Below are 18357 nucleotides of genomic sequence, written 5' to 3'. Positions count from 1 at the left end.
AGATTATTACACACGATTCTGCTCCAGTCTTTACTCCCTGCACTTTTCTACCACCAGCTGAGCCTTTGGCGAAAGATTAGACACCACTATTGGCCAGACACAGCAATCCATATCCTTTTTAGACAATCCATTGAAGCAACATCCTTTTACACCAAATTCTTAAACAGCAGAGGGACAGCACATGCACAGCTTTTCCAGTGAGCACGTCTTTATTCCACTGCGATCGGTAAACTAGACGTTTTAGCCCCTGCTTGTCTGCAAGGATGTATGAAACCTTGGACAGCAGCCAGGCTCTCTATCACAGCTGAAAGGTACTGCCATTTCACGGGTTCCCCTTAGAAAGTATTCAGTTTGCCTTTCAAACCAATCTAAAAATAGACAGAAAATGACACAGTTTATATTCATCTCATTCTCCACCAGACAGATGCATGGCAAAAGTAAGGCTCACCTCCCATCTACATTACTGTAGATTTGGACTGCACAATGAACGTCTTTGAAGCTTTCCTCGGGATTGTTTCAAACGTTAGTCTTTTAAGTGTAACATAGGGCACACATTCCTATCTTCTTAGAGAAGATCGGACAAACGGCAGTTGCTTTTCTTTCTCAAAGCTGTTCCGATCTTGCAGCGAGCCCTAACCACCCTCTGCACCCTCATCTTCAAAAACACATCCGTAACAAAAAAAAAGGAAAAAACCCACTGCAGGAACTGCGCAGTGAACCACCCATCTCGGTAAGCGCTTTAAAAAAGAAGTTCGAACAAAGCCGGGCACCAACTTCAAAAGGAGAACCCCTGTTTCTGATTCTGAGCATGCCAGCATCAACTGATCACACTGGGCCCAAAGAGCTCATACTCCCGCACACGAACAGGAAGATGCGATCACCACAGCGCCAGCAGACCAGGCTGAGGCGCAGAGGACCGTGTCCCTAAGCAGCCCCTCGAGCGAACGCGAGGAGACTGGGAAAGGTCTAGCACCACACTTGACGGAGGTACTTACTTTTAAGGAGTCAAAGCAGGCGATTACTCTTCCGTTCTCCACTTGGCAGCTCTTTGAAGGGTGTGCAAATTTACATTCCGTGTCTGGTCGCGAGCAGGTTCCCCTCTGGAACTCTCGGCACACTTCCAACGTGAGCCACTTTGTGTCCCGAATCGGCGTGACGTTAACTGCCATGTTTGAAATTTCTAGGTAGTTGAAATTTTACACAAAAAAAAACAACAAAAAAAAAAGAAAGATCCAGGCAATCTGCGGTATGATTCGAGTAAAAAAAAAAAAGTACCTTAAAAATAAATAAAAGGCTCTCCTTCTGCGTTCTTCGTTTATGCGGTGGCGCACTTCAGTGAACTGACAGAAGGTATCTTCTTTGTCGAGCTGACACAGCACAGAGCTGTTACTTTTTCAAACGGTTTTAGGTTTAGTGGGAGAGTATCATTGCTGAAGTGAAGGGGTGGCCTACAACTAGCCTAGAGCTCTCAGAAACCCATTCCAAGCACAACACCAGAGCCCAGCACAAGTCCGAGAACGTGGCAGACCCCTGTGGTAAACTCACAGTGCCTTCAGTAGAGTCGCCTGAAACCTGTAATCGTTCGCTCAGGGGAGTTGGCAATTGGGTTTTTATGGTGCAATCATTATTGATTAGTCTGGCACAGAGAGTTGCAGCAGTGTGCAGCGACAACTGAAAAACCCGACAAGTTTTTTGTTGATTATTAATGGCAGTAAAAAACAAACAAAAAAAACGTTCTCTTTTTTTTCCCCCCACTCAAGAAGGAAAGAGATACCGGTAAAAAAAAAAAAAAACACTGTGATTTTACAATGAAGCAGCAGGGGGCGATGCCTGGTGCTGAGGCCGAGGCCAAGGACGAGGATGAGTTCACAAAATGTCTAAGTACAGGTGAGGAAGGGAGGGGGTGGGCTGGAGCAGCGCTGGAGGGATGTGCAGTCTTCGCAGTCTAGCTGGCAGCAAGCAAGGCAAAAAGCACAGACGGCTCTAGAAGCGGTCCCAAGCAGCAGAGACGTCAGGAAAGGCACTTCTTTAGTACCAACCTGTAGGAGAAAGGAGATACAGTAAAAGTCACCAGACAGCATTTAACTCCTTAGCACAACCCCAGAGCCCCCTTTACCCCCTCCTCCCAGCACCTAGCGTGCAACAGGGGAAGCCTGGAACACAAAATGGGAAACACCATACTTACAGTTAAGCATACTGCAGCCAGCCATTGTACATATATATATATAAAAAAGAGACAAAAAAGAGGGGGCCACTTCCCCTACTGAAGCAGTGCTGGACGACTATAGGACAACCCATCGCACAGAGTTGCAGCAGTACCCTGGGCAGAAAGCCAGCAGTGTGGGCTGTCTCACGAAAGGTCGGGCCCGTCAGACATTCATTACTATTCAATAAGCTGAGAAAATGTCCATTAGATGTGACTTATCCCTTATTCTCTAGAGAGAGGACAGCCGTGTGTGTGGGGGGGGGGGGTCTGAATCTATCCGACATGCAGCACGGGGGATTAAACCACGTTGCTTTTTCAAAGCGAATATCTGTCCCCCTGCGCTGACAAAAAGAAAGAAGAAAACAAGACAGACACCTGCCGGTTAGCTGGAGCAGAAGTGAAAAAGCTTCTGAACTGCAGCTCACTTCCTAGCTGGTGTGCTCTCTGCTTCGACGGCTCTGCCTCAGGGACAGACTATGCTCCATCTCACACCCGCGAACAGAAAGGGAGCAGGGGTGTGTGCGAATGGAACAATCTCCTGACCCCTTCCATTCACTTCCTATTCCTTCCTCTCCAGCACTGCCTCTTCAGCTCCAGAGCACACAGCACACGCACACACAAAACCAGTCAGCAGACGCCGTCAATATGTTGCAGCCAGGTCCAATATCAACACAAGTAGCCCCTGTTGTGACCTTTTTTCAACTCCGAGGTTTTAGAAATGCAGAGGAAACAGAGACCAGGCTGGTGTCAAAGCGTCTGGTAAAATATAAGCAGTCAGAGAAGGAGGCGATTCCATTACAGACGTATTAAATATTAAAGAGGCAGTTTTATTTTTCGTAAAAATGGTCTACACACTCGAGGGTGTGATTTTGCCTGACTTAACCCATGCTGGAGGCGGTGTCAAACAGAGGCCTTGTAACGCAGAAGGTTTATCTGTAAGACATTAACTCTGAATGGCCTACTTGGCTGAAATCAGGAATCGAAATTTCGACACTGCAGTTTTTAAAATTCCACCATCTGGCTGTGATTTATTTTACCACCAAGTTAGGAGGGAAAAAAAGACTGTGATCCCTGTACTGTTTTACCTCTGCCATTCTGTAAAAGCAGCTTTTGCTACTCAGAACTATTTAAAGAGCAGAACCTCTGACTCACAGAGGTCTTGCATGTCTGACTGCTTTTGGTAGGAAGGTTTATGAAGGAGTCATAAAATCTCGCTGTTTATTTTTAAAAGTGTTAATTTCAATCGGACAATATTTGAAATATTTAATATGATATCCCTAAAACACTGCATTCTAAAAAAAGACAATGTTACTTAAAGGGTTTCTACTGCCTATTCTACAGTAATTCTTTCAATATGGCATATCAACTTATATCAGACTAGGTAAATATATATAGGCAATCCAGTTTTCCTATAAGAAAAAAAGAAAGTCTATAACTTGTATTATCCTCAACACTGCTTATGAATGGAACACATCATTTAAAACTACTGTATATGTACAGTAACTGTAATATCCTACACTAGTCTATTCCAAAATCCAAGTCGAAGTTCTCTTTCAGGACAGACTGATTAGAGAATGGGACTTAAAGTTAAACTCCACAGGCTGCCAATTGGCACTGTCTGCTTCTATATGTTTCAGAACATTCATCAGACAAAACAAACTCATGTGAGACCAGCAGATTAACAGAACACCTCCTGCAACTGTCCTGACCTCACACAATAACCTCTCTGTGGCTGCCACGCTGTTAAGCCAGGTCTCTGCTGAGCAGGATGACAGATTTTGTTTAGCGGGCCATGCTTTTTTGCCCAAAATGCTTTGTAGATGTACTGTACATAATTATTAAGTGCAACCAAGATCTTTCTCACCTTTGCCTGAGCAGAAGGGGACCAATGCAAAATTCAGCCTGGAATGTGTAAGGTCCACCGTGAATAACTTCAGTAAGATTTTTAATAAATGCATCTTAAGCCACAAGAATAATGAAACATAAACAGCCACAGGCATTAAGATAACAAGCCAATGAATTTGCAATTTCATGCATGCTAAATAGAATTCAACTACCTAAGATAACATTTAAACACCACTCTATTTTTGAATATTAAAACTATGCATCCTGTTTACAACTCGATTGAAACATATTAATTACAGAGATGGGTGGACACACAGTTAAGTGTATTCCGTGTCATCTATTTAAAGACTGCTATTTGATAATCTGCAAATCTTCCCAATAAAACTTGTTTACGTAGTCAGACTACTTAGGCCTTCCTTATGGACACTGCTCCAGAAGGGCTGACATTATTTTATTACCTCTCTTAAATATAGCCTCTCAACTTCTAAAAGGTAAAATATTTTGGGAATATTCTTAAAATCACAGTTAACTGTAAACCCCTCTCTCCCCAGTAATGCAACGTAATTCAAGGTACTTTCCATTTCTTCTTGAAATAACTCTTTATTATTCTTGCCAGTTCTAAGTCTTGCTTTTTTTTAAAAAAAGTGTACATGCATAACATGCAGTACTCACATCAATTGTACTTAAAATAATTTTGAATTCAAATGCTTTTTCAAGTTTCATCATATCTAGTTAATACTATACACATTAGTGAAGATTAAACGTGAGTGAATCAACTAACAAGTTGATTCACTCAACTTTGAAGTTGAACGAATTCAACTTAAAGAAAGTTCTTTTGACTTTTGCAAAAACACATTTAGATACTAAAACACAATTTGTTACAGTACATTAAGCATTACACACTAAGCTCCTCCTTAATAAGTCATGAAGTACTCAGGAAATTCAGTATAATTTGGAACTGTTCTGTTTCTGAATCTGAATCTGAATTCTGAATCTGTTATGCCATTTGTACTACAACAGTTTTCCCAGATAAAGCAAAGGCACCAAGACTAAAGCTATTGAACCAGCTTATCCACAAGGATGCAAAATTTAACAGATTAGACATATCAGGCTTGGCAGTTTTACATACAGTATTTTCATACCATAGTAAGTGCTGAAAATATTTCATATACTGTAAATAAGGTCAATAGCTTTCCAATTTTTCCAAGCTGGAGAGAGATGAAACATCATGAAACATCATGCGATATCAACAAGAGGCTGTTTCTTTAAAAGGAAGCCTTATTCATACCTTTTATATAATTTATAAGACCCTGTCAGATGCCCATGCCAATTAGTTGTATAACTAACGCATCAAACACTACAATAAGTATTAATACAAAAGTAAATAATTGAAAACTTTTATATAATTAATATAGTACTTAACTAAGTTCACAAGAATTTGATTACCACATCCCAATCTCCTGTTATCTGATACAGAAAGAGCAATATCGAGCTGAGCAGAGGATAGGAACCTGCTGTGGTTTCATAACCAAATTACTTCATACTTTACACATTAAAACATGCATTTAATTATTAGCCTTACAAAATAGAATAATATTTATTAGTAAAGTCAATCAAAAACTAAAACTAAAATTACACAAGCCAGGGTTGTTACATTTTTCAAATGTTCTAATAGTCTCAGGTGTGTGAGTGGTGATGCAGCTTTCAGATTTTTGTGATTTAAAATAAAAAATATAGTTATGCTACCCGCTGGCTAGAGCTCTGTTAGCTACAAGTGCAGTTCAAAATCGATGTGCAGTGTGACTCATCAGATGAGCACATTCTTCTCCTCATCTACAATGCTCTTTATATAATGTCATTTTTTCTTCATTGAGTTTCTCATTTGCTTTTCACCATTATCAGAAGCTTCTTTTGGAAGTTACCTAAGGAAACTTTTACTACTTGGAAATCATGTTCTTCTTCATTTTTGGAGCAATTCTATTAAAAATGTCTCATATTCATCTTTACTCAGTTTTCGTATTCAAAAACCCAGACATCCACATATGTAGGAAGGACAAAGCAAAGGAAAATATTAAAATGTTTCACTACATAGTATTTGTCATGGAGTAAGAAACTTTAATGACAGAATTTAAAAAATGAACCAGGCATTGACTTTCTGAAGCTTAGGTTAGTAACACCATTTAGGTATTTCTGTAGCAATACATAAAGAGCATTTAGAGTATTTTTTTCCACTTGGAAAAAAAAAACACTACAGATGCTAATTTCTAAGTCTAATTCCATCCTGACTAATTCCTAATGTTTTTGCCTTGTGAAAACTTAAGCCTACTGTGCAAAAAAGGTATTTTGTTTATGTAGAATGGACTGTATATTGTTTTTAAGGTTTTGTAGCTGTTCTGTACAGACAAGACACACAGATCGGACCGCATGGAGATGTATTTAGAAAAATGAATAAACCAGTAAACCACACTGGCCTCCCAACACCCTATAATAAGACGTCACAAAGGAGAGGCTCCACATCTGAAAGTAATCCCAACACGCAGAAGCAACGTGGTGGCACGCCATCTTTTCACCTTGAATGACTTCCACGACAGAGGAAGCTGCATGGCTTTATCAGACTCCCTCAGAATGGGACGATGCAAATGAGCACAGTCTGTAACAAATAACACCAAGTCTGAAAAAGCAGCAGTACAGTTACAGATTTCTGCCTTGTATTATACTGAAAGGGTAAAGAATATGCTCTACATTACACACAGGAAAGGAGAAAAATCTGTAGACATTAAAATGAAACAATGGCTGGATTCAGAGCTATCCAGACACACGTACGGGCTAGAGCTGACGTCTCTGATTTGACATATTTGGGCTGAAAAAAAACAGAATAATGATTTACCAGTTAGTCTGGAAATAAGTCTTTAAAAAAATACTTCCTGTTTTTTTCTCCTTTAGACTCTTTGATTTTTTATTCTGTAAAATACTTCATTTTTAATGAATATATGAACCAATTTTCTAAGTGAAAATGCATTTATTTTTGAGAATTCAAACAGAGATACAGTCCAGAGGCTTGCCCAGCACACATGCTGTATGACTGTATGACTCACTTAACTGCAACTGAAACACAGGGAATTAAACACTCTGTTGGAAATGGTGAGATTCCACTGTGATGTTTACAGGGCACAAGACCCTTGCGTATTCCTCCTTTATTGCGATTACAGATTTATTTCCTTCTCCACTGTTCTGTGCAGCCTTGGATGCCTTTCTAAGGATATTGTTGGGAATACACCGGGTGCCAGCTTTCGATAAAAAAAAATACAACATATTTTCAAGCGCAGGATTGTTTACAGAGTGGGGAGTCAACAGATTAAAGATTCGTTTTGCGTTTTCTCAGGAAATCATGGCTGCACACAAGAGGTGACAGTGCAAGATGAGGAGAATATATACAATCTACACAGCTTGGCATCTTACAGAGCAAGGTACACAACACGACGCTGCAAGGTCACTGCTGCCTTCTAAACTAGCACAGGCCAGAGCAAATACCAGCTACGAGTGGATTATATTCTATAGGTACTTTCTGGTGTTTGTTTTGTACATAAACTGAAGCATCACTGCAGTTCTATTAAATGCAGGTATTGATGCCTCCCAATTCACACAATACTAAACTCCTGGTGGGCTACAAGCTCTTTCATTCTGGCTCACGGGAGTCATCAGTTAAGAGGGCAGAATGGATGCAAGATTGGCCTGTGCAGAAGCAGCACGTGCACTGATGTGTGATACAGGAACATATGGCAGAAATGTGTCAGTGCATCTCTCTCCTGACCAGCTCTCACTCAGGACCAGTCTCCAAGGAGTGAGTCAGGGAGCAGAGAATCTGCAGTGTGCAGCACATGGTCAAAAGTTAAATGTTACTGTTGCTACATACAAGCAGATTAATGGTCAGGATGCGCTGTTTTTTTTAAGCCACAGCCTGCATACTTACTGTACACGCCTTTGTTAAAAAATAAAAATTGCTCCCGTCTAAAAAGAAATGCAGTACAGATGTGTAAGAACTGGTAACTCCTATCTGAAATCAGATAATTCTCTCAGAATCTTTACTATTATCTGAAGTCCTCTAAACTGCGAAAAGAAACGGTATTATTAACAAACATTTATAGTTAAAAAAATAATTTATTCAAAATATTTTTAAAATATATTTGCTTCATTTATAATATACTCTAATGTTCTACTAAATTACATAATGAGAATCTTACCGGCCAGAGAAGACGAATTACAGTTAATTGGCAAATTATTTAACAGACAATACCTATTATGGCTAAATTAATGAGAAAAACCTGCTCCTCATTCAGGGTGACAGGTTTGTTTTGTGCAAAATAAATTAAGATAAAGTTGCTCCAACTAACATCAAAATAATCATCATAGAAACTGATTTAATGTTTCTGCGAGCGGACAATTTGACTGAAGTTTCTGCTCTACGTTTCTACACACCATTCCAATAGGAACCTTGCTCACCCCCAAGCTTGCCTCTCCCTGTCTGTGTGTCTGTGTCTCATGGAGAGCAAGCTGGGGTCTGCGAAAAGACGAATTCCTAATGCAAGAAATTGTATAGGGCTAATGAAGTGATGTTATGCTATGTTATGTTATCATATATGTCATCCATGATTCTTACCACATCCTTCCTAACACATTTAAAACCAACTCTTTCATAGAGAGCTACAGTACCTCACAGGCCAATGACAACTGTGCAGCAAAGTCACACAAGGTGAAGCGACCTGACAGTGCAACAGTTACATTGGAATGGCGCGCGCTGTCATGTGCTTTTAATAAAATCCCAGATGTTTAAAAACTACAAACGCTCAAAATGCATCACAATGGGAGAAAAGTGGAAAATAAAGACAATCTGTAATCAGAGCATAATTGGTAGCTAGATCCAAAAACGGTAGTGCTGGTGTAATTAAAGCTGGTGGTTGCATGTGCAGCACACAGCAAAGCTCTTCATGGCCTTCAGTCAACGATCCATCTTTCTCCATATCACTCCCATAATTCAAATTCTCTCAGCAATAGCCAATAAACGCTTTTATGATTTCTTTCTCAAGTTAGGATTTCAAGCCCAGTTTGTGATTCCTGACTGCATCAACTCAGTTTTACCAGCAGAGGAGGGACAAGGACATCAAGTCCCTTCCTCCAGAACGCCCGGTCGGAACGAGCCCCAGGTAGGGGCTAGGCACGCACGCAGCGGAGCCAGTGCCACCTGGAGGAGAGGTACAGCCCTCGCAGACAGCGCCACCTGGGGGCCGAGGGGCCCAGCAGATCCCACAGGCTGCGGGCGTCCAGCAAGCTGAGGCCAAAGCCAAACCAGGCAGCACTCAGCCAGACACGCGGCTCCCCCTGGGAGCCCCTTTCCCAGCCCATCCCTTCAGAAGCCCAGCGTTCTCGTTTTTATATCCTGTCTACTGCCTTTTTCCAAACAGATCACAAAAAGACAATGTGCAGCACCGCGACGATGTTAAGAGGAAAGTAGGCAGGTAGGTAATTCCACTGGAGCCACACAAAACAGCTCAGCACAGGCCAGAGCTTCTCCTCCATTCTTGGCATGAAGCAATCAAGAGCAAGACTCCCCCCCAGGGAATGGAACGCCAGTCCATCGCAGTCTACCCTCGCAAAAGCTGCTCCCCACTCATACTGCTGGGTGGACTGCAGCCACTGGGGTAGAGTACCTCACTCAAGGCACAACAGCATCGTCCGCAGCCAGGAATGGAGCCCACAACCCACCAGAAATCAGCCCTGACACTTACGCCTGATCCTGCGCCGTCCCAGGACAAAAGAATAATGTCGTCATTTTACTCTCACTTGTTCTTCTATCATTTTCCAAAGAGTTAACATCAGCAATCGCAGCCTTTGCTCGTCTCCAGTGAGCAATACTCTAATTGAGCAGCTGACCATTTCTGCCAATCATTTGGTCTTTCCAAAGGATGCTTTATTCACCAACAGAAATGGGACAGTATAACTGGTCCGCAACTCTCTACCATTTCCCAGTGACTCTACTGGATTCATATGCAACGCAGCTAGAACTTGACCGTTTTGACGTGCTTTTGAAAAACTACTTATGTATCAGTTAGCAAAATCTGAGGCTTCGCAGTTCCTTCTCATTTAGATGGCGTGCATTTTAAATGTGACACATCAAAACCCATCTACCCATCTGTTTTACTAATCCCTGGCATCATGTGAAAATTCACAGCAGACATGCAGCATGAATAAATTCCTCGTGTGCTTTACCATGTGTTTTTGGATACTTCCTACTAACATAGGCACATGTATTTAGATCCAGAAAGTTCCAGTTACAGTATGCTCTGTGGCCAGAACTCTCTCCTCTAGCTCAGAGGAGCCCACTCCACAGAACGCAAACCCCAGCTGGGAGTAACTGTAGGCAGGATTGGCACTTTCTTACCTTATTTTCCAAGTGCCATTGTACTGAACAGAAAAAGAGTGAGTTACGGGACAAGTTTGTGACCCAGCTGTTTCTCCTGTCTGCTCTCGTGTCTGCTAGCCACACATGAGCTCTGCGATTTACGTGACACAGCACGGAGCAAATGAGAATCTGATGAGTGCAATTCCCCAGAACTCTGGAGTGTAATAGCTAACTGAGTTATAGTCATTTAGAAAAAAACTAAGTTTTTTTTAAATAAAGTGCTTGTAGAGAGAGTAACTAACGGCATACAGTATAGTCCTATCTAGCAGTAGATTAAAATGCTTTCATCACTGCCAGACTATATCTACAAAGAGGATACCTGCTTTATTAATGCTTTATGTAAACCGACAAAAATAAAAGCAGAAATTAAACATAAGTCTTACGATTGAGCCTTATTATTTCTTTATTGTTTTGGCAATAAATCATGCACTGTCAAATGCTGCAGATGAGTTTGGTACCAAGATATGGAAAGTGAAATGTAATGTTTTCATAGAAATCTAACACCAAGGCCCAGGCTGTTTACCGTTCTTTAAATATCTGACAGAGTGAAACAAAGAAGAGCTGCTTTCATTCTTTGGCCAGCTCTCTGGAAGAAGCCTCAGTTTACCAGCCCAGGGGGAGACAGGGTCTCTTTGTAAAGCAGTGTGCACTCCCAGGGCTTGCCTGAAACAATATTTTCGTTAAAAATAACAAACGTCCCCCTTGCTGAAAATTGAAGCTGGTAATGGTGAATGAAACGGAATTTAACTCACCACCCCCCCCCCATGAAATCATGACATTGCCGTGCCTCTGAGGCTAGAAAACAACAACGACAACAGATAAGCAGAACAAGCACTACTGTGCAGCGCTCACAGGAGAGAATAGAAGTGATATTGTTGTCCTGCCACGTATGGGCACACCTACAAATGTGCAGATGGCCACGGTTTCACAGGGGGTTGACACACAGCGGCAATTCATACCATAATCAGAAACCAGAAACCTTGGACAATGTGTCAATTGTCAGGTCGTTGTGTACGAACGCACTAAGTCGGGCCTTCAGAGAGTGTAAGTGAAAACTTGACAAAGACACTTTAGAAGCTCTGAGGCATGCACACCAAACATGTGTTTCCTGCCTGAAATGAACGCTGCAAAGACAGTGACTTTACTCACAGGGTAAATGAGAGCAGTGCCGCTACAAATTTACATTGTCTCCGATTAGCAACTCTTCGATGACAAGCATGCAACAGTCTTGCATTATTTAACAGATATATGGCTTCACATCCACGTGGAACCCTTTAAAAATAACACAGCTAGAAACATTTTAGCTCCAGGAAGGCAATATTGGAGCCTCTCCATTATTCCCTGCTTATGAAAAACCAAACAAACACGTATTGTGAAAGTTCCACACCGCTGTTGTCTCCACAAAAATCAAAACGTTTAAAAATGGCAACACTGAAGACACTTAACGCAACATTACAATAATTCAGATAATTAAAAGTGAAAACTGAAGTGTCTGTAACACTATAATCCTTCCAAATTATAGGATATATTTGTCTGTGCTACACTCTAAGTGCTGATTGCTTTGCCGATAACATTCAAAATAGTAATTTAACAATAATTAGGTAATGAAAAGGTGTTCAGACCTACATTCTAATGAAAGGTTCTTGCACTGTTATTTCTCCATTTAAAGGCACAGTAAACATTGCACTTAACATGCCAAACAGCATATATTAAACACTTTAACCTTAAAGCTAGATAAGAGAAAAAAATACATCTCAGCAACAATTTACATTTTTTTGGAAGCATCCTGTTGTGCTGTTGATTAACACCAAAACAACATCCGAAGTGACTATTTGTTTTTCACGCACTAGCAAAACATCTTACCAGCTGCTTGTAAGGGCTCATTCTCCTTTTTATGAATTTCAAACTTTGTGTCTGTTCAAGGTTTTACTTTAATACGTTTTCAGCACACAAACTGAAAAGAACATTTTGCAAACATGACATTACATTTATGTCCCCCATGTACTATTGGGTAAATCTCAGATTCAACTGAAAACTAACAATACCTTTTTTAGAAATAGAATTGGGATTTGCAACCCAAGAAATCCATTGTTAATTCTGGAGACGTACTGTACGTAATACGTGGAGTTATACAGTGCACGGCTAACCAGGTTCACAAGGCCTAGTTAGTATTAATATTCAGAAGAGCTATCTATTCACATATCTGCTCTTTCATTCAGACAAATATTCCGCTGGACCTTCAGACACACACACAGCAACAACGGGAATGTATAGCTGCCTATTGTTCTGGAGGCTGATGACTGTATCTCCCAAGCAGGAGGCAATGAGACCTCTTCCTGAGTCAGCCAGACCAAGGCACTGCTGTGCTGACGAATAAGTGCACTCTGTCGATCTGCATTTGCTTGTACATGTCGGAGCACAGGTCCTCCTGCAACTGACAGAAGCTTTAAAGGGGTGGGTGTGGTACCATCTATGCAAAAAAGGAACCACTGACAGGAGCTTCTGTTCGTACTATCAGATAATGGTGTGGAGATATTCCTGTTTACTTTACTTGGAATTAACGCCAAAGATAAACCTGAATGTCCCATAATTTCGAAGAGCTGCTCCATTGCAACAGAGATGTCTGTACAAAATATGCAAAAACCCACACTGAAATTCAAACTGGGCCTTTGGATAACGTCCCTCTGAACCAATAAATAAACAGCTCGCTCAGGCTCCAGACTTTTCGAACTTACGGTATCCCTATCAGTTTTTTGGCTGTAAGCTCATGTGAAATAGCTCCGTGATGCCATGTTGTCCTCGGCCTCTCTCAGCCCTTTAATGGGTAAAAGCCTGTGATAGCCTTCCGTACAACTTCTGCCTGAACTTGCCCGATTCGAAAGGCCTTTTCTGTTGTTTTCTCTAACAGAATAACTTTCCTCTCGCAAGAAAGGCTAATAAAGGCATGATCCTTCTCCTTGATCACCCCTGTTAACACTTATTGCATTTACTTACTCGCCCTACAGTTTGGGTATGACGCACTACAAAAAAAAAAAGTGAAAAAAAAACGCTAAATGTCTTCCACCCCAGTAGCTTGGCAAACCCATACTGTACTGAAATACAGCACTCGCCATATAAGGACACACAGCTAAACATGTCACGCATAATTTATATGCAGTAGGCAGAGAGTTAACCTTTCAGAGCACATATTTGGACCACATGCAGAACAAGCAACCTTCAGAAGCTTCTTAACCAAAACTAGAAAGGGAAAAAAACCTTAACTAAAAACGGAACTCACAAGTCCTCCAGTTCATGGCAATGTGTCATCGTTTTGCCTTAAATCAAGACCCTGAAAAGATGCCGGTGGGTTATCCACCTGTTTCTCACTCTCGGATCAGTCGAAATACAGCTCTCGAGCTCTGCTGTGGTGTGTGCCTGCAGCACTCAGACAGGAAGAGGCTGCTGTATACAGATCTGCAGCTGTGACCTTCTGTTTTCTTTCCAGCTAAAGATGGTGTGCGATATGAAACCTTAAACCGCAGTAACTTAGCCCCCTCAACCTGATAAACGAAGCCAGTGCAGGCACAGCCTCAGCTTCTCCTATCTGCTCGGCCCCTGAGCTCTCCCGACAGCAACACAGAACAGCAGTGAAAATTGAGAGAGAGAAAAAGAAAATGGAGAAAAAACAAAACAAAACTTACCTCACATTTTTTGTGTGTGTTTTCAGATCAAACCAGACGGCAGAGACAGTGCCCAAGGCACTGTGGAATTCATTATTTATGGATGACACAGCAATGAAGTGAACCTGCTCAAGCTGCTATCAGAAAAAGCATTCTTACAGTCTCTCCACATTCAGCTGCAGTGGGAAGGCTGTTGAATCTAGCTTTGCAGACTCCTCTCCCTGCCTGCTAATTGCCCCTCCCCTAAACGCCTGCCCTACCAGGAAGCAGGCACTGTGTGCAGCAGACTAGACTGGCCTTCTCAACTGTAGAAGTGATCAAAATACTTGCCAGACAGCCTACTATTGCTTTCACTTACCGGATTCCTAACAGGATACCTACCAGACTGTCTTTATTTGTCCTTCCTTTATTCAGCCTTATTTGTAGCACAGATTACATTAGGGCACAGCGCGAGGAAAGAAGTAAAAGCTCTTCAGATGGAATTTCCCCCACTCACACCTCCTGCTTCCCCTACAACAAGCTGCCTTTGGTTCAGTCCATCTGATATGTAAAGCATATAATAACCTCTGAACTCCAGTGCTACACTGTGCAATTTACAAATACTGTTGCCATGGACATTCCAATCAGATAATACATTAGATTGTACATGTGGGCTTTTAACTGGCTTTTAGCAGGAGTCCTCACTCCGTAACTATGACAGTCAGCTTGATAAATCTTTGTGACGCCAACGTGTGAGTGGTGGGTTTTGACTTTCATAAATATTTATAATTCAGAAAGGTCCCAACTAAAATTTAATTTCAAATTGAGATTTGTATCTAGTCCAGTGACATCTTCTAACCAAAAAAGGAGTCGTTAAAGAAGCACTTAAGTTTAACGAACGCAAGCTGCAGCTTGTACAAGGGAATTTCAGCAACAGTCAAAGCACTCAAGGCAAAATTAAAACCGCTATGCATCACAGCTATGCAAAATCCTCCTTTTATTTTATGTTCCCCTATAGTTTTTAATTAAGAGCTCCCACTTCAAAGTCAAGTCACAATAGTTGAAGCTACACAGGGCTGCAATGATGGCATCTCCTTGAGGTAATTTCTGAATAAATGTGTTCTACAGCAAGCGTAACACGTTCCTTTCTAGGAGCAACGTTTTTTTTATGAGCAATTTATGTTGAAGTTGAGACAGAGCCAGGATCACAGTATGGCATGGATGGTCCTGGACTTCTGGAGGTGCATGTCTAAGGACAGACAATTTCACTCAGGTCTTTGCACGCCTAATGTGTTTGAAACACTGACACAGAGCCAGAACCATGTCCAACACTAGTGTCAACAAATTAACTGTAATAATTCAGCAAGAGGGTTAAATCCTGCCTATAATATCCTCAGCTTATACTGTCACTCTCTGATTCTTTTAAGCATGGCATACAACTAATCCACCAACAGTCTTTTTCTTTGTTCTGTATTTCATTTGTGACAGGCTTGATCTGACCACGAGCAAGAATATAATTCCAAAGACTGTCTGTGGTTATACACCACATTTGACAGGAAGTTTAATTGTGTAAAAAGACACTAATGTTTCTCTCAGAACTTTGTTCAACCAATCTATAAAACATGGATATCCTGAAATGTCTGCTTTATGAATCTGTATGGTGGCTTTTGAAAGCTTTTTAATACTTGCTCTGTTTTTCCAATTTCAAATGAGTCTTTAACTCACTTTTCAAGCAACTGCTTTTGTGATTACTTTCACCTGCAATATATTGTATATTTTTCACCTTTAAACATCGACAAATTACTTTACAAAATAGGAAATGGTTCTTTGGAGAAAAATGTTTTGACATTCAACCCCTAAACAACATGCTTCTGGCTTCTAAGACAAGTTTTCAAACTTTGAAGTCTCATTAATGCTTGGTGTGATGATTGAACAGATCTTCTAAGTAGTCCTTAAAGGCTTGCTCTGTGCATTTGGCAGACAAAAACAACTGCAATTGTGACCAAAGCATATGTTTGGCAACTGGTTTGCTTGTGCCTTTGCCTTTTAAAACTGCAAGAGAATGAGCAAGTGTCACAAGCAGGACTCATCCCCCTGGTGAAGCAGGAAGTGAATGAGCGCTCTAGACTGGTGACCAGCGAGAGTTACCCCCCAGACCGTGAGCATGACCTCAGCCCCCCCCCAGGAAAATGTGCTGGTGGAATTTTTGGCCCAGTTACTCTTTCAGTAAATAAGTTTATCTGAAGCACTGATAAGCATCCATTTTACCAAAATGTACACTGACCTCTATTAGACATTTCATAGAATTAAACTCTAAAAAGCTTTGAGCCAATGAAGCAATTATCTGTCATATCACAAATCAATGGTTTTAAGTGTATGCCTTTAAAAATATTTCCTCTTTCACTCAGCACAGCACAGTATGATTAAATGTTTATCTTTTAATACTATTTTTGGCATTGAGTTGTCACAGTCCACTTTAATCTTTAATCTGTGTGATTTCTAACGATGAAATTCCACCTCACTGTATGGCTGAAACGGACCAAGAATTTGTAGGCTGATGGGTTGATTTCTAATGCAGATTTATTAATGGTAGCACTGAGATCAGACAAGAAAGGACTAATTCTCATTGTATACAGTTGCTAAGTGCTACATACTCCATACAGAAATAAAGTAGTAACATGAGTACACACAGAAGCTTCCACGTGGTAAAATGTCTTAGCTTTAGATTTTCTGATGTAATGTTTCCAAAAACAACACAGACATTTACTAAATCTAGAAAGGGAGCTGTATTACTTAATGAAATTCAAACTGTATTCCAAGAACAACACGCGGACTGGGAGAAATCTGCTAGCGGTATTCTTAAAAAGGACTAGAAAAACAAATAGAAAGGATCATTTTAATTCTGATTTGGAAAGTCTGTAATAGGAACTCCCACTTTAAAAGTACGCTTTTGGGAGCATAATAACCCAAGGTTTTACTGTTTGCCAAAATATTGAGCAATGCCAAACGTAACGATATTGAACATAAGCAAGCAAAATGCCTTCACAAACAATTATTCTATGACTCGATTCATCCTGAAGAAAGGCACAAAATCAAAGCACGGACCAAGCTACTGATGAGCTCTTCAGCCAAGAGTTATTTGAATGAGGAAAGCTCTGCTCTGGAACCTCCTGGAAGAAAAGAGAAATCAAAAGGCGCCTTTTACTTCACAGATGTGAAGTGAAACACTGTGCCTTCACATCACTGACGCAGTTATCACAGCAAAGAATTACAGCGCACTCCCACTGCTGTGATAAAGACCATTGTTCACCACAGAGGCGCTACGACGTTTGTTTTTCTATACCTGGCCCAGCTGGGCACTGTATTTCAGGGTTGCTTTAGGATTATTTACAGCCAATGGGTCTTGTTTCTAAAGACGTAGTAAATGACTGAAAAAAGATGTGCGTAAGCAAGGAAGCTGGTGCTTGCAAGGGTAGGTGCTCCTGGTGCAGGCAAGCACATTCGTCATTAGCACGGCTGTGTGCAGAGCACAGGATGGCATTGCCGGCCATATCTAGATACGAATGATGCCGAAAGTAGGCGCTGCCAATAATAACAGGGACGACTTCGAGACCATGTGGGGAGGTGTAAGAGAGAGAGAGAGTTTAGAATCTCTTCTCAAGCCAGAAAAATACATTTTAAATGATGGAACCTTGTTAGCCTGCACAAGCTAGAAGTACAGTAGGCTGAGAAGGCTGAGGCTGAGGCTGGGAAGCCATCGTTCCTGCAGACGTGGAGCTGGCCGGTGGCTGAGGAAGCCGCGCCAGTGATATGCGTGCCCAGTGTGCTCGTGGCGAACCTCTCCTCCACTCACATTCCTAGCCGGGCTTGTCTTGCCTGATTAACTCTGGGTATGCACGTCCCCTGAGCTCCGGACGTTTATCCTTCCTCCCTCCTTCCCAGTGTGCAAGGAACCTCAGTGTTCAGATAAACCACCTGGTGCTGCACAGAATACCGTGCAGATTTCATCAACCCCCTTCCTTCTACCTCTCTACATCATTTGCATACCTTGTCAATGGACGTGTTCAAGTGTGTAAACCTAGATATTTACAGTAAGTTTCGGACATGGTTACAAAGGCACATAAGGCTTTCAGCAGCTTTTAGCTGTGGTTTGTGATTATTGATACATTACTGCCCGCCTTTATTTTTCTCTTTCACACTTCTAATCACTT

At 41.3% G+C, this 18357-nt stretch overlaps 1 protein-coding gene across 25 annotated transcripts in view; it reads right to left on the bottom strand.

Moving 5' to 3' along the window:
• Positions 1–18357, bottom strand: part of mbnl1 (muscleblind-like splicing regulator 1) — an 88248-nt gene that overhangs the window by 55443 nt on the left and 14448 nt on the right. For 7 of the 25 annotated variants that reach the window (XM_015360802.2, XM_015360808.2, XM_006637424.3 and 4 more), the window contains exons 1-2: positions 14189–14409; positions 996–2039 (exon numbers count right to left, since the gene is read on the bottom strand). The exons of 1 other annotated variant lie outside the window; for it this stretch is intronic. In XM_015360802.2, the coding sequence (XP_015216288.1) occupies positions 996–1169 (174 nt within the window). In that variant the 5' untranslated portion in view covers positions 1170–2039; positions 14189–14409. Of the gene's footprint in view, positions 1–995; positions 2040–13785; positions 13945–14188; positions 14411–14548; positions 14619–18357 lie in introns of those variants that run through there. 17 more of the 25 variants (XM_006637425.3, XM_006637428.3, XM_006637430.3 and 14 more) reach the window with 9 other exon arrangements.

The sequence above is a fragment of the Lepisosteus oculatus genome, chromosome 13 (assembly GCF_040954835.1).
Source record: "Lepisosteus oculatus isolate fLepOcu1 chromosome 13, fLepOcu1.hap2, whole genome shotgun sequence".
Classification (NCBI taxonomy): domain Eukaryota; kingdom Metazoa; phylum Chordata; class Actinopteri; order Semionotiformes; family Lepisosteidae; genus Lepisosteus; species Lepisosteus oculatus.
This window is presented reverse-complemented; position numbering and strand designations above follow the sequence as displayed.